Source organism: Capra hircus, chromosome 18 (genome assembly GCF_001704415.2).
Source record: "Capra hircus breed San Clemente chromosome 18, ASM170441v1, whole genome shotgun sequence".
Classification (NCBI taxonomy): domain Eukaryota; kingdom Metazoa; phylum Chordata; class Mammalia; order Artiodactyla; family Bovidae; genus Capra; species Capra hircus.
In genome coordinates this window covers 63,724,915-63,748,676 of record NC_030825.1, presented here as the reverse complement: position 1 = coordinate 63,748,676, position 23,762 = coordinate 63,724,915, and the positions used below count along the sequence as shown (strand labels likewise).

The 23,762-nt window shown below is 59.0% G+C and overlaps 2 protein-coding genes across 2 annotated transcripts; both read right to left on the bottom strand.

Moving 5' to 3' along the window:
• Positions 5,297-8,864, bottom strand: SBK2 (SH3 domain binding kinase family member 2). The gene is made up of 3 exons (XM_018063235.1): positions 8,627-8,864; positions 6,412-6,614; positions 5,297-5,887 (listed from the first exon to the last, which is right to left on the bottom strand). Exons 1-3 carry the CDS (start codon positions 8,862-8,864, stop codon positions 5,297-5,299), a joined length of 1,032 nt encoding a protein of 343 aa, XP_017918724.1.
• On the bottom strand, positions 12,481-17,522 carry SBK3 (SH3 domain binding kinase family member 3). The gene is made up of 4 exons (XM_018063234.1): positions 17,478-17,522; positions 16,891-17,041; positions 16,217-16,419; positions 12,481-13,161 (listed from the first exon to the last, which is right to left on the bottom strand). Exons 1-4 carry the CDS (start codon positions 17,520-17,522, stop codon positions 12,481-12,483), a joined length of 1,080 nt encoding a protein of 359 aa, XP_017918723.1.

The following is a 23,762-nucleotide window of genomic DNA, read 5'->3' as shown; positions in this document are numbered from 1 at the left end:
AGCAGGCTCTGCGTGCTCCTGCAATGATGTTCCACTTCCCTGATGGGTTCTGGTGAACAATTCCTGGCTGGCTGCCCTCAGGCAGGCTCCACGACCCCCTACCCTCTTGAGGGTCTGCCAGTGATTATCCTGGTGCCCAGGGAGCGTGACATTCAGTAGCAAATGGGGGATGGGGAGGGAGGGGGAAAACATTTCTTAAAAAAAATTCTTTTCTTTGTCTATTCCTTGGCTGCACCATGCAGAATCTTAGTTCCCTGACCAGGGATCAAACCCATGGCCCCTGTAGTGGAAGCACAGATTCTTAACCACTGGACCACCAGGGAGTGTGTTAGTCACTCAGTCGTGTCTGACTCTTTTCGACCCCATGGACTGTAGCCCACTATGCTCTGTCCATAGAGTTCTCCAGGCAAGACTACTGGAGTGGGTTGCCGTGCCCTCCTCCAGGGGATCTTCTCTACCCAGGGATCAAACCCAGGTTTCCTGCATTGCAGGCAGATTCTTTACCATTTGAGCCACGAGGGAAACCCTAAACCACAAGGGAAGTTCCAGAAAAAAACTTTTTTTAAAACAAGAAATCCCACATTTTAATTTGGCTACACCAAATTTTTGTAACTGGTCCTGCTTGCATGCTTGGGGTTCCCCAGCTGGGGTGTAGCCAGACCTTCCTTGGTGATCACAGGCCTGTAGACACTGGGTGGGTGACTGGGGAGTAAGACCCAAAGACTTTGGAATCAGACTCTGCCACCTTTTGACTTTAGGGTCTTTGGAAAGTACGGCCTCGACAGTCTTGTCTGTAAAGAGGAGAGAGATGTGAGCAGGTCCTGTGTGACGATAGGTTCTGAATTTGACACTTTTAGGAAAAGGGCAGGGTTTTCCCTTTTGTTTTTAATGGGAACTCAGAACTTGATCAGAGAACCTGATCAAGGTCGCAGCGTGAGAACCTGGAATTGCCTGTGTTTTTGTTTTTTTTTTTGGAGCAGTCTCATTGAGATGAAACTTACATGCCAAATTCACCCTTTACAATTTTTTAGTGACATATAGTTGATTTACAACGTTGTGTTGGTTTCAAGCGTCCAGCGAAATGATTCATTTATGCATAATGCGTTCTAAGGTTCTTTTCCATTATAGGCTGTCATAAGATGCTGTGTACGGTTCCCTGGGCTGTACAGTAGGTCTTTGCTGATTTATTTGGCTGTGCTGAGTCTTAGTCGTGGCATGTGGGATCTAGTTCCCTGACCAGGGATCGAACCCAGCCCCTGTATTGAAAACATGGAGTCTTAGCCACTGGACCACATAGTGAACTGTATCAGTTCAGTTCAGTCGCTCAGTCGTGTCCGACTCTTTGCGACCCCATGAATCGCAGCACGCCAGGCCTCCCTGTCCATCACCAACTCCCCGAGTTCACCCAGACTCACGTCCATCGAGTCAGTGACGCCATCCAGCCATCTCATCCTCTGTCGTCCCCTTCTCCTCCTGCCCCCAATCCCTCCCAGCATCAGTCTTTTCCAATGAGTCAACTCTTCGCATGAGGTGGCCAGAGTACTAGAGCTTCAGCTTTAGCATCAGTCCTTCCAAAGAAATCCCAGGGCTGATCCCCTTCAGAGTGGGTGGGCTGTATAATGTGCATATTTTAATCCCAAACTCCTAATTTATTCCCCCTTTCCCCTTTGGTGACCATTAGTTTGTTTTCTAAGTCTGCAAGTCTATTTCTGTTTTATAAATTAGTTCATTACTATCATTTTTTAAATCTACCTATAAATGATATCACATGGTATTTGTCTTTCTCTGTCTGACTTACTTCACTTAGTATAATAATCTCTAGGTCCATCCAGAATTCACCCTTTTGTATGTACAATTCAATGACTTTTAAAAATATGCTCAGAGAGTTACGGAACATTCACATAATCTAATTTTAGAGCTTTTTCCACCACCATCACCACCCCCCAAAAGAAAACCTGTACCATGAGCAGTCACCCCCATTTGCCCTGGTGATCACTAAGCTTTCTTCCTCTGTGGATACAGAGAATCCTACAACAGATGGTCTCCAGGTTTTCGAGATTCATCGGTGATGTGTGTGTCCATGCTTCTTTTATCTGCCTGCCAACGCAGGAGACACAGGAGACACGGGTTCGATCCCTGGGTCAGGAAGATCCCCTGGAGAAGGAGATGGCAACCGGCTCCAGTATTCCTGCCTGGAGGATCCCATGGCCAGAGGAGCCTGGCGGGCTACAGTCCAGGGGGTCACAAAGAGTTGGATAGGACTGAGCACGCACGCATGTGATATTCCCTTGTACGGATAGACTGCATTTCTTTCTTTTTTCTTTGGCCATGTGGCAAAACTTGCAGGATCTCAGTTCCCTGACCAGGGACTGAAAACCCCGTCCTCTGCAGTGGAAGTGTGGAGTCCGAACCACTGGACTGCCGAAGAAGTCCCTAGGCCACATTTCTTTTATTGCTATGCCAGTGACTTGACGTCTGGGTCGTGTCCACTGTTTGGCTACTGTGAGCAGTGTTGCCATGAACACTCATGTGGATACGTGTTTTTATTTCTCTTGGGCATCACCTTGGGCCGAAATTGCTGGGCTGTATAGTTACTCCATGGGATTCCCTGGTGGCTCAGTGGTAGAGAAGGCACCTGCCAATGCAGGAGACATGGGTTCAGTGCTGGGGTCGGGAAAGTCCCCTGGAGGAGGAAATGGCAACCTGTTCCAGTATTCTTGCCGGGGAAATACTCCTGAGAGGAGCGTGGCGGGCTGTAGTCCATGGGGTCATAAAAGAGTTGGACATGACTGAGCAACTGAGCACGCACTCATAGTAAGTCCAAAGTTAATTAATATTCCGAGGAACTGCCGGGCGGTCTTCCAAAGCGGCTGCCCCATTTTTCGCATTCCCCCAGCCCCACAGGAGGGCTCCAGCTTCCCCTCTTCGCCAGCACGTGTTGCTGTCTGTCTGCGTACTCCGGTCATTGCCTGGGTCTGAAGGCTTTTCAGCTTTCCTTTCCACGTAGCTGCCCCAACTCCCATCTCCTCCAAGGGAGGGGCGGTCCGCTCACCAGCACACACTCACACACCCACACTCACACCCACACACGTGTGCTCAGGCCCCCAGCCCCTGACAATGCCATGCACCTCGGACCCTTGAAGGGCTGGCCTGGATTAGAGTCCTCCTGCCGCCTGACTCACCATGTGAGCTCAGGGAGGTGCCTCGGTCTCTCTGGGCCCCCTGCGCCTGCCCCTGGAGTGGGGAGGGTCTGAGGGACCCCCTCCAGCATCAGCAGGAATTGCCACCTGCCAGGAGTTGCTTGAGGGGTGAGCGGCTTCCTTCCTGTGAAGTATAAGATCGGTATCCTGTAATTAAGTAATGCTTAATGACCGCCCCTGGGGCCCTTCCTCCTGCCCCTCCTGGGGCCCTTCGCTGGTCATTATCGCCTCCTCCCAGTTAATCCCCAGCTGCCGCCACCAATTTGCGCCCTCCACCCTGCTTTGCTCCTCTTCACTCCCCCCTCCCTCGGTGCCACCCCACCCCAGCCACCTCCAGCTTTTTGGGGACACACTGTTGGTCTCGTTGCTTGGGCTGCTCACGGGGGAGGGGACAGGAAGTCCTGCTCTTGCTGCCCCCCCTCACCCAGTGCACCCACCATCTTATTCTCTCCCACAGCCCCCTACTCCAGGAAGCCCACTGAGATTGCCTGGGACACGCGCCCATGTCCCCAGGTCTCTGGACTGAATTTAGATGGAAAGGGTCCTTGGGGGTCCTTCCACCACACCCCCCTCCCCACCAGACAACACCTCGGCGGCCGCAGCAGGGGCCTGGGAGGGAGTGCGAGGGCCAGAGAGAGGGTGACACGCGATCCGGCCTGAGTTGTAGCCTTTCTCTGGGCGGGCAGCCAAGGAGGCCACGGAGAGGAAGAGAGAGTGTTTGCAAACAGGGTAGCTGCCAAGAAGGGGCCGGGGTGAGGGCGGGGGGAGGTGTGAAGGAGGGGGCGCCCAGCGGTGACTGGCAGCCGCGCCTGGGACTCTGCCTCCCCTGTTACACACAGGCGCACAGACGCGCAGGCTCAAGGCCTGAGGCGCACACACGGGTCCAGTGGCCACACACAGCAAGGTGCTCTCCACTCTACCCTCACACGTGGCCACACAATTCCCTGAGCACACAGGGTCTCGCAGGCGCACAAACACGCAACTCATGTCGTCCACGTGGAGTGAGACACACTCAACCCTCACGTCTCTCTGTCACTCACACACACACCATTATTTGCACACACACACGGGCTCAGGTGGGTGCTCATGGACACACAAATACACACAAGTTTCAGGTAGGAAATTGAGAAGTGCACGCTCCAGTTCCTGCCCGAAAACAGCCAGACACTTTCCAGCTCCGCTGTTTAATCTCTCTCCTTCTCAGACACATCTGTGCAGGTCAAGTGCAAACACACTCACCCCCAGGCACACACAAACGCACACACAGAGCCAGCATCTCCTTCGACCACAGGAGGGACCACTGTCTGCCGTTCTTCCTGCCTGCGTGTCTGTCTTCCTCTCTCTGTCTCTCCCTTTCTCTCTGTCTTTGCCTCGCTTGCTTCCCTCCCTCCTCTGTCTCTGTCTGTCCTCCACAGCACGCCCTTCAGGGCACACTTGCACGCACACACACACACACTCACAGACACACACACACACACACACACACACACACGCCTTCTCAGTCCCAGACTGACAGACCAACAGCATCACGGGGACCTAAGTACCAGAAGGACTTTATTTGCAGAGAGCGGCTGGGGTGAGGAAGACAAAACAGGTTAGCAAGAGGGCGCAGACCCAGCTGGTGGGAGAAGGGGCAGAGGGGGTGAGGTGGGAGTGGATGGCGCCCAGGAGAGGAGAGACGCGGGCAGGACGACAGGTGTGCGCAGGAGGGCCGTGCAAAACCTGAGGGATGGGCTGCCTGCACGCCCACGATTGCCCCTGCAGCTTGGGCTCCACCAGAGGGGAGGCCGGAGAGAAGGGGGAGCAGAGAGGGGCGGGGGCAGCCTGGCTGATTGGGGGCGGGGGGCGTGAGCCAAGAGCAGCCAGGCAAAGATAGCCGTGGGTGCCGCGGCCGGGAAGGCGGAGGGGTGCGGACGGACACGGTGCCCGGTCAGAGACCCCCGGACCGAGGCCGCAGACAGACGGTGAGGTGGGAAACAAGGACAGGAAGCGGACGATCCCAGACAGAGGCGGACAGACGGCCAAGAGCCGCCCCGAAAGCCCAGGGGGCGGGGGGGTGGGCCGGGCCTGTCTGGCGCACCCCTGCTCCGTCCTCCTCACCCTGAGTCTTCGTCCTCCCCCGGGTACACCTCCTCAGCCTCCCCCTCCCGCTGCCTCCAGGGCCGCCCCAGGAAGCCCCGGACGGAACTCACGGGGCTCCTCCTCCGCGGCTGGGGCTCCAGCAGCCCCAACAGCAGGGTGTCGGCCGTGGGCGTCAGGCCAAACCAGGGCCGAGGCCGGTGGTCGGGCTGACCCGAGGCCTGCCAGACGACGAAGTCCTCGTAGAAGGGGTCGGTCTCGGCCAGGGGCTGGTCCCAGGGGAAGTAGCCGGTGAGAAGGCAGAAGAGCAGGACACCCAGTGCCCAGGCGTCCAGGGCGGGCTGGATGGGCAGCCCCTCGGGGAGGGGCGGGGGCGCACAGAGCTCGGGGGCCGTGTAGGGGATGGGGGCCCCGGCCAGGCGCAGCAGGGTCCCCCGCGGCCGCGTGTGGCCGAAGTCCGCCAGCTTGACCTGCCGGCAGTCGGGGTCGCACACCAGCACGTTCTCGGGCTTGAGGTCCCGGTACACCAGCCCAAGGGAGTGGATGTGCTCCAGGGCGGAAGCCAGCTGGGCTGCGCAGCGCTGGGCGGCCGCCTGCGGGAGGCCCACCTGTGGGAACGGGTGTCAGGGGCCGGGCCCAGGGCTTGTCCTCAGCCCTGGGGACAAGTGTCGGGGTCCCAGCTCCCCAGCCCACCAACGGGGGCTGGCCCTGGAGCTTGTCCTCAGACCCTGGGAGCAGGCCAAGGGCGACCGAGGCCTAGTTGGCCCCGATGAGGCCTGGGGTGAGTCCCATGGTGGGGGGGCTGGGGTGAGCCCTGTGGGGGGCCCTGATGGGGAGCCTGGGGTGAGCCTGTTGTGGGGGCCCTGGGCTGAGCCCCGTGAGGGGCCCTGATGAGGCCTGGGGTGAGCCCTGTGGGTCCAGGGTGAGCCTGTGAGGTAGGCTCCGCGTTGCCTCTGTGATGGCCGTGGATTCGGAGGGGCGCGTCCATCCCACCAGACCTGCAGGCGCGGTGGGGCCCCTGCAGGGCAATGCGCTCAGGCTGCCCTGAGTGTGACTCCTGAGGCCCAGGCTGGGGGGGGCGTCTGTGCCAGGCCCCCTAGAGCTCCGAGCTCCGAGCTCCGGGGCGACCCACCTTGGGACGGATGTAGCCGATGAGGTCGCCATGCAGCACAGGCTCGGTCAGGAAGCTGTAGGAGTCGGCCGACTCCAGGCCGACGCCGCAGGCTGCCACGATGGCCGCGTGCGAGCCCAGGGAGAGGCCCACGCAGAACTCGTAGAGGAAGCCTCGCAGGGTGGTGGAAGCCTTCGGGAGCTGCTTCAGGGCCAGCACCGTGCCTGGGGGCGGGGTCGACGTGAGCCCGGGGCCGCCCCTTCTTCCGCCCTGCCCCTGCCCACCCACCCTAAAGGAGCCTGGCCACCCAAACCCCACCAGTGGTGCGGAAAATGCTGTGTGAGTGCTTAGTCGCTCAGTCCTATCCGACTCTTTGTGACCCCGTGGACTGTAGCCCGTCAGGCTCCTCTGTCCACGGGATTCTCCGGGCAAGAATGCTGGGGTGGGACTTCCCTGCTGGTCCAGTGGCAAAGACTCCACTCTCCCAGTGCAGAGGGCCTACCTTAGGTCTCTGCTCAGGAGCTAGATTCCACGTGCTGCAGCTCAGACCCAGTGCAGTCAAATAAATAAATAATAATAATAAAAAAAGGAATACTGGAGGGGGTTGCCATTTGCTCCTCCAAGGGATCTTCCCCACCCAGGATCAAACCCGTGTCTCCTGCACTGCAGGTGGATTCCTTACCAGCTTAGCCACCAGGGAAGCCCAGTGATAACCATAGCATGGAATGCTTCCCAGGTGGCACTAGCGAGTGATAAGGAATCCACCTGCAATGCAGGAGACGAGGGTTTGATCCCCGGGTGGGGAAGACCCCCTGGAGGAGCAAATGGCAACCCTGTCCCGTGTTCTGGCCTGGAGAATCCCATGGACAGAGGAGCCCCGAGGGCAGCAGTCTACAGGGTCGCAGAGAGGCCGGGTGTGGTGGGGGAGGGTCACCTCCTTGCCTGAGATACCGAGTGCAGCCCCTTCGTGTGTCAACAGCGCCCTGAATTCCTGCCAGCTGTCAGCCACCTCCCATGTCGAGGACTGGTTCTACCCTCTGGGAGCAGGTACACCTTTGCGCCCCAGCACCGCCTGGGGAGGGCATCGAGCTGGCCTCCAGGTGGGCGAGGCCCCCTCATGGAGCCCGTGGTTCCGATTATCGCTCGTGTCCCCCAAGTTCTGTGATGGCCCCGGTCTGTATCTCTCTGCATCTCTCTTATGAGCTGACTGGCATCCCTCCCACAAAATTCACACCTTAAAGTAGTTCCTATGCCCATTTTCACAGAACCTGACTGTATCTGGTGAGGGCGCTTTTGTTTTTCTTTTGGCTGCACGGCTTGTGGGGTCTTAGTGCCCCCGACCAGGGACTGAACTGTGGCCCTCGGCAGTGAAAGCGCGGAGCCCTGAGTCCTGGACTGCCAAGGAGTGCCCCGGAGGTATGGTCGTGAAAGAGATGAAGTGAGATCACTGGGGGTGATCCCCAGTTCCAATGTGACTGCTGTCCTTCCGAGAAGAGGAAGCCTGGACGCAGACACACAGGCAGGGTGAGGACACAGGGAGAAGCTTGGCCGTCTGCAAGCCGAGGAGGGGGGCCTCAGGAGAAGCCCATTCTGCCGAACTGTGGCCCCCCAGTCTGCGGCCCTTTCTTATCAGCTGACAACCGCAGGGAACGGCCACACCCTAGCGTACGGGGGGCTGGGGGGGCTCCCTGGAGGCAGGGCTGGTGCAGGTTTTTCCCTGGGGGCCCAGCTGTCCCCTATCCCCCCTCAGGGCTGAGCCCTGCAGTCTCTTTGGATGCTGACCAGCTGTCTGGGGCCAGGGCCCATGTCCTGCACACCCACCATGTGCTGGCCTCGCTGAGTGCCCAGCAGACAGGGCGTCTCTCATTGCCCTCACAGTGACTGCTGAGCCGGCCCGTGTGAGGCCCACCGAGGGCGGAGGTGGGGGGCTCCGTCTTCCTCCCCATTGTCCCCGGCAACCAGAGCTCCTGACATCTCCTCCGGGAATCTCGGTTCTCTCAAAGAAGGGATCATCACCCCCATGTTAGAGGAGGAGGAGGCTGAGGTTCAGAGAGGGCCGGCCGTTACCGAAAACACACAGCCTGGAGAGGGCAGAGGTGGGACTGGCTGAGTTTGCAGCCCCCCTGCCCCTGTGCCCTGCCCCCAGGCCCTGGTACCTTCCTGCCGGTGGGTGACCACAGGCCCCCCGCCTGGTGAGCTCCCCCTGCCCCTGTGCCCTGCCCCCAGGCCCCGGTACCTTCCTGCCGGTGGGTGACCAGCCAGACGCGGCCGAAGCGGCCCTGGCCCAGGGCACGCACGTGCTCGTAGAGCTCGTCCACCTCGGCCCGGACCAGGCTCTGGGCGCTCAGCGCCATTCGGGCCTCCAGCGCCAGGGCGGCCTCCTGGCCCTGCCGCAGCTCCTCCGCCGTGAGGCCCCCCAGGCCCTCCTCCTCCTCCTCCCGGCTCTCCGTGTGTTCTCCATGCGCAGCCTCCATGTGCTCCGTTTGCGATGCTTTTCCAGGCATCCCTGCAAGGGCAGAGGAGAGGGCGCCCGGGCTCAGTCCTGCCAGACCAGGGCCAAGGGTGGGGAGGGCCTGGGGGCCTGGAGTCCTGGGCCTGAGGGAGGAGGGGCTGGGGTCACGACCCCCAGGTCCAAGGAGGAGGGTGGCGGGTCACTGGCTCCGGCCCTCGTGACTCGGTTTCCCTCCTTGTCAGGGGAGTCTCTGGGGTAGCAGCCCCAGTGCTGGGTGGGATGAGGTCAAGCCCGAGGCCTCGCTGTGCCCGCCCTGCCCCCACCACCCTGCGCCACCTGATGGCCTGAGGGTGAAAGATGAGCCAGACGACTCGAGACGCCCCCCCCTGTTTCCAAAGCAAACAGACTTGGGCCCTGGGGGCGGATGAGGGACCTCCGTCTCCTAAGAGCGGACAGGAGCTCGGCCCCAGGGCTGCAGGGGCGGGCTGCACGCTCCAGGCCTGGGCACGCTGGGCGCCTTGCGGGGAGCGAGCTCTTGGGATGGAGTGTCCAGCCCTGGGGTGGTCTGTGGTCCAGTGCTCACAACCCCAGCCCCTCCTCCTCTCTCAGACCCAGGGGTCCAGTCCCCCAGCGGACCTCTCTCCTGAGACCTGACACAACTCACATATCTTGGGACCCCCCCCCACCCCAGACTCTGTGTCCCCCACGCTCAAGCACTCTGCAGTCTCAGGGTCCGTAATGAGCTGCTGATCCCCGAAGAACCCAGCGCTCCGACCACCTGCCCAGCTTCTCTCTCAGGCACTGCCCACCTCAGGCCATTTGACCCCTGCCTCCTCCTGACCTGGGCTCCGACCTGCAGACCTCAGCTTCTCCCAGGCTCGCCTGACCCTTCGGCTGCCCGCTGTGGCCAGTGCCCAGCACTCAGAGCCCATGCCAGCAGAGGCCTGCCCGCAGCAGGACCCGCCCCCACCTAGGGGGTCGGAGCCCCGCCCCCGGCATCACCCCTGGACTCACTAGGGGGAGAGCGACACCGTGTGTTGTGGCCCAGAACTGGCTGCAGCCAGACCGACCCGACCCAGGGATTCTGCCTCCTCCCCAGAGCCAGTGTCCAGACCCCACACCCTCCCCAGAGCCAGAGTCCAGACCCCAGCCCCTCCTCCTCAGACGCAGGGGTCCAGACCCCAATCCCTCCCTCCTCAGACCTGGGGGTCCAGACCCCCAGCTCCTGCTCCCTCAGACGCGGGACTCCAGTGACCCTGTAAAGAATGAAATCCTTCATCCAGCCTGCCCCGCCTTGACTGCCCCCGGCTGCCCCACAGTGCCCCATGACGGGTCAGACGCAAGTGTTTGGTGAGGGGAGTCCAGGGGAGGAGGCACTGGGGTCTGCCGGGGAAAGGATGACACAACAGGATTCCAGAACGATGCGGTGAGGAATGACCTCAGACGCGGGCGAAGGGGAGCAGGTGGTACGGCAACTGGGCCGGAGGGCCTCGGGGGAGGGATGGGCGGAGGGGCGTCCCCGGCCCGAGTCTGCAGACTGCAAGGTGGGGGCGCAGGCAGGGAGCCCTAGGGCTGTGGTAAGGGGCCTGGGGGGGGCCGCACACCCCCGCCCAGGTTTAGAGCGAGATGACCGATGCCAACTCACTTGCTTCTTTTTAAGTAAGCTTTTGATTTCAGAATCATTTTTATTGTTTTAAAGTCTTTATTGAATTTGTCACCATGGTGCTTCTGTTTTACGTGTTGGTTTTTTGACCCTGAGGCGTGTATGATCTTAGCTTCCCAACCAGGGATTGAACTTGCACCTCCTGCACTGGGAGGCGGACCTCTGGACCTCCAGGGAAGTCCCATATCCCAGAATCATTTCTGGATGCACAGAACAGCTGCTTTGAGCTCCCACGTCCCCTGCCTCAGCTCCCTGCCAGGTGAGTCCTCACCAACCACACGTCCATTTGTCCAAAGGAAGATAGGAAGTGTCAGTCAAATGGTAGACTTGTCTCAGGGCCACAGCAGCCCTTATCTGTCCCAGGGTTCAGTCCCAGACGGCCAGTTGTATGTGGAAGCCTGCGGCTCAGGCTCCCAGCAGCCATGACTGTACTGAGTGCAGGGGATTCTGCCTTGGGTCCAAGCGGCCCCTGCCCTGCGGGTCTCTGTGCTGGGCTGCAGGGGGCACATGGGGTCTGGCAGAGGTCCCTGCAGACCAGTCGTGGCCCTTGGTGTGGACGGGACCACATGCCCTCAGGGAGCTGGCCCAGGAGACTCTGGACAGGAGGAGAGCCCGAAAGGATGCACAGGTGAGAAGGACCAGGTGCATCCCGGACGGCCTGAGAGGGGAGACGTGAAGTGGGGGACACAGGTCACTGTGATACGGGCTCCAAACGAGCGGGAGCAGCCCCGGGGGGCTCTGCTTCCTGGAGGCCTGGAGTTGGAAAGGAGGCATTTTTAGAGGAGAATGCTGAGCGTGCAAACGTCTGTAGGCAGGAGAGAGGGTGTGTATGTGTGTGTGCACGTATTTGTGGGTGCATGCACATGTGTGCACGTGTGTGCCTGTGCGCGCATGTGTGTCGATTTAGGTCCAGAAAGGATGAGTGACTCCTGTAATGTCACCCAGAGCCCAGGAAAGTGGAAGAGATGGCAGGTGAGGGTTCCACGTGGAAAGCCGTGGTCAGCGGGCGTCCACTAAGATCTTAGAGGAGAGGAGTGACTGCTCAGAGGTCCACAGGCGCCGAGCACAACCCCGCAGGCAGAAACGCATGTGCGGAGACACGGCACCTCCTCTCAGGAAGGCCTGACAGAAGGGTGGGGGAGGGTCCTTGAGGTGGGAGGGGCTGGGGGCCGGGAACCCCGGGCCTGAGGGCGGGAGGGAAGGGGCCTGGACCCGCGGGTCTGAGGGGGGAGGAGGGGGGCCTGGATCCCCGGGTCTGAGGGGGGAGGGAAGGGGCCTGGACCCGCGAGTCTGAATGGGGAGGAGGGGCGGGGGGCCTGGACCCGCGGGTCTGAGGGCGGGAGGGAAGGGGCCTGGACCCGCGGGTCTGAGGGGGGAGGGAAGGGGCCTGGACCCTCGGGTCTGAGGGGGGAGGAGGGGCCGGGGGGCCTGGACCCGCGAGTCTGAATGGGGAGGAGGGGCCGGGGGGCCTGGACCCGCGGGTCTGAGGGGCGAGGAGGGGCCGGGGGCCTGGACCCCCGGGTCTGAGGGCGGAGGAGGGGCCGGGGGCCTGGACCCCCGGGTCTGAGGGCGGAGGAGGGGCCGGGGGCCTGGACCCCCGGGTCTGAGGGCGGAGGAGGGGCCGGGGGCCTGGACCCCCGGGTCTGAGGGCGGAGGAGGGGCCGGGGGCCTGGACCCCCGGGTCTGAGGGGAGAGGAGGGGGCGGGTCTGGACCCGCGGGTCTTGAGGGGGGAGGAAGGGCCGGGGGCCTGGATCCCAGGGTCTGAGGGAGGAGGGGCGGGGGCTCCAGACCCCCAGGTCGTCAGCAGGGAGGGGAGTCGTGCGTCTCAGCGCAGCCTTCGGTTGGGAGAGGCGCAGGGTGCTCTCCGTTCTCCCGCGCAGGTGGCCGTGGGGGCTGGGGGCGGGGCCTCTGGGGGCGGGGCCCTGGGGGCGGGGCCTCTGGCCCGGGCCCCGGCCACCTGTCCCGCTCACCTGGTCAGGGCTCTCCCGCATCTGTGTCCGTCCTCCCCCCGCTGTCACCGTCCTCCTCTGACCATTCTTCTAGGCTTGCTCCGCCCTCCTCCTCCTCCTCCCCACCCTCGCTGGACATGCTCCCCAAGCCCCCAGCTCTCTCTTTGTTCCCCTTTAACCCCCAGTCATCTCCCAGGAAGTCCAGGACGACCAGCGGGGGACTCCTGGTTTCAGGATCCAGATCCAGGAGCCCCTGGAACAGGGCCAGAGCGGGGGGTGCAAACTGGTCCCAGGGGGGTGGCGGCTGGGGCGGCTGGGGCCTGGCAGTCATCCAGCCCGCAAAGACCTCGAACTCGGGGTCAGGGGCCAGCGCCACGTCCCAGGGGAAGCAGGCGGTGGCCGCGCAGAAGAGGAGCACACCGAGCCCCCAGGAGTCCAGGGCGGGCCGCAGGGGCAGGGTGTCGGGGGGCAGCAAGACGCAGAGCTCGGGGGGCGCGGAGGGCAGGGGCCCTGGGGGCGCCGGGGTGGGGCTGCCCTCGGGCCGGGTCAGACCCAGGTCCCCCAGGGCCACGCGGCTGCACACAGGGTCGAAGACCAGCACGTTGTCAGGCTTCACGTCTGCGTGTACCAACCCCCGGCCGTGGAGGAAGTCCAGGGCTCCTGCGAGCTGGGCCACCACGCGCTTCACCAGCAACTCTGGGAGGCCCTGGAGTCAAAGGCAGAGGGCACCGGTCACCCTCAGTTCCTCCTCTTTGCTGCTTCCTGGGGTTCAGGAATCCCAGTCCCAGGACCACGGGCTACCAGGAGTGTCTCTGACACATCTCCCAACACCTTCTCCAGGTCATCCTCAACCACCAGCTCTCTCTGTAGACCCGCCCTCACATGCTTTCCTCACCAGGACCCCGCATCTCACCAGAAGCTCTCTAACTTCCACTGAACTTTGTCCTGACACAACCACTCCTTACATTTCTTATCTTCACTCCACAGACCACAAAGATCTCCAGTGAAACCCTAAATCTCGCACTTAACTAATGAACTTAACTAATCTTAGTCCTGTACTAATTGAGGTCCCATCTCCAACTCAGACCCAGTTCAAAAGTCCCAGCATTTACTTCATTAATCAATTGATAGATCTGTCCATCCAGCTAGCCAGGCAGTGAGACAGCAACCCATCCATCCTAACCCCAACCTGTCATCTATCCAACAGTCTACACAGCAGGGTTCCAGTCAGTATCCATTCCACCAGCTAGTCAGCAGTTCAATAATGTCCAGTTATTTAGTATCTGATATCCATCCATATATTCCACCATCCTTCAATCCATCCATCCACCCACCCACTCATCCACCCATCTATTCATCCACCTTTCCTTTCTTTCATCCATCCATCCACTCTTTTGTCAATCCACCCTTCAACCCACCCATCCATCCATCCACCCACCCATCCACCCATCCCTCCACCCATCCCTCCACCCATCCATCCATCCATCCATCTATCCATCCACTGATCCACCCATCCACCCATCCACTCATCCACCCATCCATCCATCCACTCATCCACCCATCCATCCATCCACCTATCCATCCACTCATCCATCCATCCATCCATCCATCCATCCACTCATCCACCCATCCATCCATCTATCTACCCATCCATCCATCCACTCACCCATCTGCTCATCAACTCATCCATCCACCCAGCCACCCACCCATCCATCCATCCATCCATCCACCCACCCATCCACCCATCCCTCCACCCATCCATCCATCCATCCATCTATCCATCCACTGATCCACCCATCCACCCATCCACTCATGCACCCATCCATCCATCCACCCATCCATCCACTCACCCATCCAGCCACTCATCCATCCATCCATCCATCCATCCACTCATCCACCCATCCATCCATCTATCTACCCATCCATCCATCTGCTCACCCATCCACTCATCCACTCATCCATCCACCCATCCATCCATCCACCCATCCACCCACCCACCCATCCATCCATCCACCACCCAACCAACCATCCACCCATCCCTCCACCCATCCACCCATCTATCCATCCACTGATCCACCCATCCACCCATCCACTCATCCACCCATCCATCCATCCATCCACCACCCAACCAACCATCCACCCATCCACCCACCCACTCATCCCTCCACCCATCCATCCATCCCTCCACCCACCCATCCATCCATCCACCCACCCATCCACCCATCCCTCCACCCATCCATCCATCCATCCATCTGTCCATCCACTGATCCACCCATCCACTGATCCACCCATCCACCCATCCATCCATCCACCCATCCATCCACTCATCCACCCATCCATCCATCCACTCATCCATCCATTCACTCATCACCCATCCATCCATCCACCCATCCATCCACTCATCCACCCATCCATCCATCCACTCATCCATCCATCCACTCATCCACCCATCCATCCATCTATCTACCCATCCATCCATCCACTCACCCATCCACTCATCCCTCCACCCACCCATCCACCCATCCCTCCACCCACCCATCCATCCATCCATCCATCTATCCATCCACTGATCCACCCATCCACCCATCCATCCATCCACCCATCCATCCACTCATCCATCCATCCATCCATCCATCCATCCATCCATCCACTCATCCACCCATCCATCCATCTATCTACCCATCCATCCACTCACCCATCCACTCATCAACTCATCCATCCACCCATCCACCCATCCATCCATCCACCCATCCACCCACCCATCCATCCACCCAGCCACCCACCCAGCCACCCAGCCACTCAGCCATCTGTCCCTCCACCCTTTTTTCCATCCATCCCACTCTTTCTCTCCTTATCTCCCTTGCTTCCTTCTTTCCTCCTGTTTACCCCCAAACTTATCTGAAATCCAAAGTTTATTCCTAAAGATGAAAGTGAAAGTCGGTTAGTCACTTCTTACTCTTTGTGATGCCATGGACTGTAGCCCACCAGGCTCCTCTGTCCATGAGATTCTCCAGGTTAACAATACTGGAGTGGGTTGCCATTCCCTTCTCCAGGGGATCTTCCTGACCCAGGGATTGAACCCAGGTCTCCTGCATTGCAGGCAGAGGTTTACTCTCCGAGCCACTGGGGAAGCTATTCCCAAAGATGACCCCACCTTAACCTCACATTCAAGCACCCCTAGAAGGTCAGGGATTCAGTCCTGACTTGGTCTTTGTGGAGAGAACTCCATTACAGTCCTTCTCCAGCTGCCTCTATACACAGACACAGCCTCAGCCATCTCTGCAGCCGCACGCCTGGTCTTCTCCACACTCGCAGTTGGCCTGTCGTCAACTCGAAGCTCAGCTCATCCAGCTCCACCCTCACCCCTTCCCAGTCCCACTGCCATTAAAATCCCATCTCTCCCTCCGTGCCCACCCTCTCATCAGACCTGATCTGTCCTCCACCCCAATCCCAACCTGTCATCCAGGCAAGCTTGTGTTAGGATGGTTGGATGGATTAGGGCTTGGGTTAGTCCTGGAACTGCACTGAGAAAGAGAAAGAAGGAGGTTGCCTGGAGGAGGGCATGGCCACCCACTTCAGTGTTCTTGCCTGGGAAACCCCACAGGCAGAGGAGCCTGGGGGTCTACAGTCCACGGCTGCGCCTGAGCAACTAACGCCCTTGGGGGTTTAGGGGGGAGCTTCCTCTGGAGGTCAGGGTGGGGGACAAGCCTGGGGGAGGGCTGACGTCAGACCTGGATGAGACCCCCGCCTGCCTGCCTCACCCGTTCCTGCAGCATCCCGCTGAGGTCCCCACAGGGCGCGTACTCCTGGGCGAAGGCGAAGTGGCGTGGGGTCTCCAGCGGTCCCGCCAGCGTCTGGAGCAGGCCTGGATGTGATGACACACAGCGGCCCACACAGAACTCTCTCAGGAAGGTGGTTCTGAAGACCGAGGCCCGTGGGAGGAGCTTCAGAGCCACGGCCTGACCTGCCGGGGGGCGGGGTCAAGAGGGCAAGTCAGGGCGCCCTGAGCATCAATCCCGGGGCGGGCACGGTGCTTGACCTCTGCGTGCCTCTCCTTTCTCCATCTGTGGGGGGTTTGTTGGAGGACCCCTTCCCTGGGGACTCTCTCTGCTCTCTCTCAGATTGCTGTGCGACCCTGCACCACTGCCTGACCCTCTCTGGACCTCCGTTCCCTCTCGCATGAACTGGGGGACGTGCCAACTGGACTAGCAATCCTAGCCGTGCTTCTGCCCGCTGTGTGACCTCAGGCAAGCATCTCCCCGTCTCTGGGCAAGAGCTCTGGTTCCCTGCGCGATGATCACAGAGCTCTTAACGTTCTGAGGGCCCATCGGGAGGAGTCCTGATCAGCTCCCCCAGGGATGCTCGCTGTCGCAGTGGGCACGTGGACCCTAAGAGGGGAACATCCTGGGGTCTGCCCTTCGGTGGCCACACTCACCCCCTTGGCGAGGCCGGGCAAGCAGCACGTGGCCGTAGGAGCCCGAGCCGAGCCTCCGGATGAGGCGGTAGTGGGCTCGCAGACTCCGCACGGGGGTCACCCTGGAGGCCGTCAGGTCCACGAGCCTCTGCAGGGCCGTGGCTGTGTCCTCCTGCAGGAGAGGGACGGGGTGGGGGTGGGGGGTCAGTCAGGGTGTCAGGCCGAGCCGGGGGCCTGGGGCCCCGGGTCACTGTCCCCGGCGCGGAGGGTGAGTCACAGTGACTCACCCCGCCTTGGGCCACCTGCTTTCGGGCCTTGGCTAGGTCACGGGTGATTGTCTCGGCGGCCCTGCCCACGGCCGCTGGGGCTCTCCCCAGGAGCCCCCGGCCCCACTTGGGGCCGCCTCCTCCCCAGCTGGTGCCCCTGCCCCGCCCGCCTCCCTCTCCATCCCCCTCTCTTCCTGGCCTCCTGGCCCTCTATCTGGGAGCGTGCCTCCTCGGGCTCCCCGTGTCTCGGGTGTCTCTGTCCCCCTGCTCTCCTGGTGTCTCTCCGTGTCTGTCCCCCAGCCCGTCCCATTCCTCCTCTCTCCGTTATCTCCTGCCTCTCACCTCCGGGTCCCCATCTTCCTGCTTCTTGGGGTCCCTGAGCTCCATCTCAGGGTCAGGCCAGCACCCCTGGTCTGGGCTCCCTGAAAATCCACCCGCGCACTGAGCCCCGCTGCAGCCCCGAGCAGAGCCACGCCCGGGGGGCTGGTCTGCGAGGCCCACGCCCGTGTCCCCCCGCGTCTGGGCCTGCAGCCTGCCCTGCGTGGCCGCCCCCCTCCCTGCACCTCCCTGGCCCGGTCCAGCCCGAGTCTGAGCGCCCGAGGTCTCGGGGTCTCCCTGCCCGTCTGTGGGTCCCCAGCCCCCTGCTCTTGTCCCCAGGCTCTCCCCACTGCGGCTGCCTGTCCGTCTGTCTCAGGAGGCCCTGTCTGTCCCCTGCTTTGGGTGCCCTCCCGTCTGTCTCCCTGCCGTCTTTGTTTCTGCCTTTGTCCCTCCCTTTCTCCAGCCGGGACAGCTCAGAGACATCCCGTCCCCCCACACCTCCCCGCCCCGCGGCCCCCCTCCCTCCCCCGTCCAAACTTAGACCAGCCTGGACTCTGGGCTCTGCTCCCAGGACAGAGGGGACAAAACATAGCCTGAACCCCAAGGGCCGGGCTGGAGGGCAGCGGGCAGAGGGGAGACGGGTGCTTTGTGCCCTTTACTTGGGACAGGGGCCGAGGCTGTGTGCATCCAGCCTCCCCTGTGGCCTCTGAAGGCCGGGAGCCCACTGTCAGAGCCCTTCACGGAAGGGCCCCCACGGCAGCCCTCAGCCCCGGACTCTGGCCCCCGGCCCCTCCTCACTCAGGCCTGGGAGCTCTCAGCTGCTGATGGAGACCCTGGCGGGGGGCAGGCTTCCCTCCTGGATGCAGCAAGGCTCTGCGCCCAGCTCCCTGCTCGGGCCTTTACACTGGGTCCTCCTGGGCACCCCCAGAATGGCGGGGACTTAGCCCCAGTTTCCAGAGTGGGAAACTGAGGTTCTGAGCAGCGAGTGGGTCAGAGGGGAGGAGGTGTGGGCTGGCTGGGCCAGGCCTGTGTGACTCAGCCTGGTTGCTTTCCATTACTACTACAACCTGCTATTAATAAAAGACGCGGCTTCTGGAAGGGTCCCCGGAAGGCGGCTCGCGTGTTCACCCTGGGAGCCTGCGCGGGGCTCAGGGTGGGGAGGGGGGGTGGGCGGCGGACGGAGCCGCCTTTGCTCTTTGACTTTCCGGGGTTTGTGGAAAGTTGTGAGCACAGATTAGAGCAAGGAAAGGCCGCACCCGGCAGTCCACTGACCAGATTTCACGCATGTTCCCTTTTTTTTTTGGCCCTACTGGCTCTCTCTCTTTTCTGTTGGGGCAATGGCGTGTTTTAAAGTAAATTGCAGCCCACGGAAATCTGGGGCAAAATGAGGCGCCGTCTGGTGTTTGATTTCAAATGCTCCTGTGTTGAAAGTCAGGACTCCAGTGAGGGCTGGGGTCGGGACACAGCTGCCCATGTGTTGCTGAGAACAAGGATGTGCCTTTACCCTTTAGTTTTGGTTGTGCTGGAAATTTTCCCTCATAAAAAGCTAAACGCAATTCACTAGGCTTCAGACATCAAGGCAAACTGTGCCTCAGGTTTCTGTCTCCCGTCAAAGGAAGGAAAATTTCCAGCTCAATGGCAAAGCTTTTTTCAATCACAAATGGTAATTCTTTACAATGGACTGACACCCAGCCTGCATTCCGCGTCCCCCAGGTTCCCCAAACACGCCTCCTGTGGCTGCTGTAGTGGGGTCGGTCGGCAGTGTCCCCACGGCCTTGGGGAAACCTTGCAACACGCTGGCTTCCCTAGTGTTTCAGGTTCCCTCATAGCATCACTGACTCAGCGGACATGAGTGTGAGCAAACTCTGGGAGGCAGTGAAGCACAGGGCAGCCGGGCGTGCCGCAGTCCCGGGGCGCAGAGCCGGACACAACAGAGCCGCTGAACAACAGCAGCACAGCATATTATTGATCCATAAACTGAAATTAAACGACGCAATGGAGACTCTTCATTCAATGCTGATCTGGTGTCAGGCCCTCCCTGGATCTTTTTTTGCTTTTTGTTGAAGACTTCGGGAAGTCCTCCTTACAAGTCTTCGCTGAATACAATGAGGGCTTCCAGTTTACAGATGGGGAAACTGAGGCAGGGACCAGCAGGTGGCGACAGGCAGCGCTTGGGTCCCTGAGTTTCTGGAGACTCCAGGCTGTCTTCTGCCCCGCGCCCCCACCATGCAGGCTGGAGCTGAGCCGCTCCCCTGGGGGCCTGGGGCGCTGTGAGTGTGTGGGGAGGGCCGTGGGGGAGCGGGCCAGCTGCTGGGTGAGAGCTAAGAGATCAAGCTGCAGAGCTGGCCACCTGGGCCCTCGGGGGGAGGGTCAGAGGGGCCGCTGCAGGCCTCCGCCCTCCCCAGTACCTGCCCCCCTCCACCAGAGGCTCACCGATGATCCGCGGAGCTTTGCACCTCCCCATTTAGCAACACTGCCCCATGGGGTCACCCGGAGTGACCTGGAGAGGCAGGTGTGCCGGGGGAGGGGTGCTCGGCCCTGGCCCCTGGGTGCATACACCCCTGGGTAAAGCTGGGCTCTGGGCCTCCCCTCCCCATCCCGTGGCCTCCACTCTCCAGCCCTGCCTCTGACCCCCCGGCCAAGTGTCCAGCTGCCTCCCTGCCTCATTTCCTCCTTAAGAAATGGGAGCAATTGCTGGTTGTGCTCAGAGTGTTACTGTTAAAGAAACATCTGACATTTGTAGCATACGTTTGATTGTATATAACACAATAATAAATGCAATATACGTGATCTGATATTATATATGCCATGTCTGGAGAAGGGAATGGCAACCCACCCCAGTATTCTTGCCTGGAGAATCCCTGTGGACAGAGGAGCCCGGCGGGCCACAGTCCATGGGGTCGCAGAGAGTCAGACACGACTGAGCAACTTAACACACACGTGCAGCGTGTACTATCATATACATTATATCCAGCATTTATTTATATGTTATTTATATACTTGACATCTTTTTCCAAATAAAGATCACACAAAAACTCCAGTATTCTTGCCTGGAGAATCCCACGGACAGAGGAGCCTGGCAGGCTGCAGTCCATGGGGTTGCAAAGAGTCGGACACGACTGAAGCCACTTAGCGTAGCAAAGACATAAATAATTAACTTACACTTCAAAATAAAAAAGCAAGAAAGGAAAAGGGAACTCCTTGGCAGTCCAGTGGTTAGGACTCTGTGCTTTCACCACCAAGGGCCCAGGTTCGACCTCTGGTTGGGGAACTAAGATCCCACAAGCCACACAGCACGGCCAAAAACAAACAAAAAAAAACTGTGCTTCAAAGGTAGAGCAATTAATAGCTTACCTGCCCACCCCCCAACCCTGCAACTCCCCACCATCCTTGGGCCAAAAAGAAAAAAAAAAGAGAGAGAGAAAAAGAAAGAAAGGCCCTACTGTTAAATCAGTGTGTTTCATCTGTAAAGAGTAAGACTCTAAACTAACTGGGAAACCTTGACTGTTGGCGGTTATCATAGTGCATCGTGCGGACTGGGCTCCTTGCCTGCCTCCCGTGTTCGTGGCACTCGCGTTTGTCTCAGTCACACCCGCGGGGTGGGCGGCTTTATTCCTACATACACTGGATTTTTGTCGTTCAATCACTCAGTCATGCCTGACTCTGTGACCCCAGGGACTGCAGCAGCCTCCCTGTCCTTCACCATCTCCTGGAGCTTGCTCAAACTCATGTCCATCAACTCAGTGATGCCATCCAACCAGCTCATCCTCTGTCGTCCCCTTCTCCTCCCACCTTCAATCTTTCCCAGCATCAGGGCCTTTTCCAATAAGCTGGCTCTTCACATCAGGTGACCAAAATACTGGAGCTTCAGTTTCAGCATAAATACTATTAAATAAAATAATGGATGAAGACACTAGACGTAAGACCTGGAATAGAGCAATTGCTTAGTCATATTATTTCCGGCAACAGACACACCAGTGACGGTTACAACAGGCCAGATACTGTTCTGGGAGCTTTATCCCCCATCCGGGAGTTTCACAGAACCCTCACCATCAACCTGTGATCCTAGTTCTAGTATTTTTCAAAGCCACACCTGCCCCCTCACTGTCTGTCTGACCAGGTCGTGTAGCAGCACAAACCTTTGCCGTGGTTCCTTGTGCAAAAGAATATCTCAGGCACTGCTGCTGCTAAGTCACGTCAGTCGTGTCCGACTCTGTGCGACCCCACTGACGGCAGCCCGCCAGGCTCCCCCGTCCCTGGGAGTCTCCAGGCAAGAACACTGGAGTGGGTTGCCATTTCCTGCTCCAATGCATGAAAGTGAAAAGTGAAAGGGAAGTCGCTCAGTTGTGTCTGACCCTCAGTGAAGCCATGGACTGCAGCCTTCCAGGCTCCTCCATCCATGGGATTTTCCAGGCAAGAGTACTGGAGTGGGGTGCCATTGCCTTCTCAGGCACACACGCCCAAAATATCCCAAATAAGCGTAACTAGTGCCTCCCTGCCCACAAGCGTGCAGCTGAAGAAATACAACTTTTCAAATATAATTGGAATCCTCTGTGTACTTACCCTTCTCCAAATCCTCCCCTTCCATCCCAGAAGTAACTACCATCCCTAAGGAGATGTTTGTTATTCTTCATGGTAAAAAAGAAGATGCTTTTGCCACGTATGTATGAATCCGTGACTGCCCCAGAGTATCGCCTTGCATGTTTTTAGTGTTGTATAAATAGTATCAGGTCCCTGACCTTCGGCAGCCTGCTTTTGTCCTCACCCGCTCAACCCTGTTTCTGCGTTTCTTCCGTGTTGTTAGAGGGACCTCAGGTTCCTTTCTTTGCAAAGATGTTGAAGAGTCTAGTGTGTGGACATGCTGTGCTTTACAGATGCACTCTTCCGAGCACAGACATTTTCTTTTTCTCCCCTATGGTGCTCTTACAGGCAGGGGTGCAAAGGACCTTCTTATATGTGTTGTCTGGTGCGAAGTGGTACACTTCATGGGGCACTGGCCTCAAAGTGGAATTTCTGGGTGGAAAGAAGAGCGCACAGCTAATCTTAGGTATTGCCACACAGCTCTCTTCAAGGTGGCCGTATCTGACGTTGCTTTTCCAATCTTTATTTTTGAGTTCACAGGGCCCTTGGAGAGTCTGAAGAAAGCTGTGGGGACTTGTACTGATACACAAGCCACCAGCCATGTGGGGCCCTTGTGCACTTGAAACGTGGCCAGGCCAAATTGAGATGCGCTCTGAATACAAAACAGACCCTGGCTTTCAAAGACTTAGCACGAAAAAGAGCATGTAAGCTATCTGTGGGTGACATTTCTATTAATTACATGATGACATGATAATGTTTTGGGTATACAGTCGAGCTCATCGTTGGGTGGATTCCTGTATCTGCCAGCTCGCCTATCCACTGAGATGCCGCTGTGGCCCCCGGTGCCTGCACAGAGCAGCCAGCACCTCTCCTCTCTGACACGTGTTCCGGCTGAGGGGGAACAAGCTTGCATCGCCGTAAAGGATCATCTTTTTTTTTTTCTTTTTTCACAGTATTGGGCTTTTTGTTGGTGATTTTACAACTTCAAACACCCGCTACTCAGGCCCAAACATAAAGCCCAAGTGCTGTCTGGTGTCCTAACAGCCTGAGAGAGCTGGGACATGCCTTATGGAGGAAATGATAGATAAGCTTCCTCCGGGCGTGAGTGAGAGCACTGTTGGCTCTGAATTCAGTGTCAGTGAGTCAACAGTGTGCATTAGACAAGGTGCCTTTAAGTGGAAACACACATAAGACTATGCATACATCAATTAACAGCAACAACAGAGCGTCATCAAAGCCCATCAGGAGCCTGAGCCTGTGTTTCCCCTCCCACCATGCACCAGTTCAGGACCAGTTATTCAGGGTTCACTACGCCGCTACAGGGGGCTTCCCTGGTGACCCAGTGGTGAAGAATCTGCCTGCAATGCTGGAGACCTGGGTTCGATCCTTGTGTGGGGAAGATCCCCTGGAGAAGGGAATGGAAACCCACTCCAGAATTCTTGCCTGGGGAAATCCCCATGGACAGAGGAGCCTTGCGGGGGCTACAGTCCACGGGGTCGCAAAGAATCAGAGACTACCTGAGCGACTAACGCTTTCATTTCTTCATGCCAGGCTAGAAAGCATCACTACCGTGAATAAGGAGAAAAAATACACTGTATGGGGTGAACTAAACCATTTCACAATTACGTTCCCCTTGTCTCTCTTTTGCGTCTGTAAAAATGGAAGCACAGGGCTGTCAGACGAAAGCGGTTCTACAGACCCTCCCAGATCTCTCTAGAAGTCTAGAGG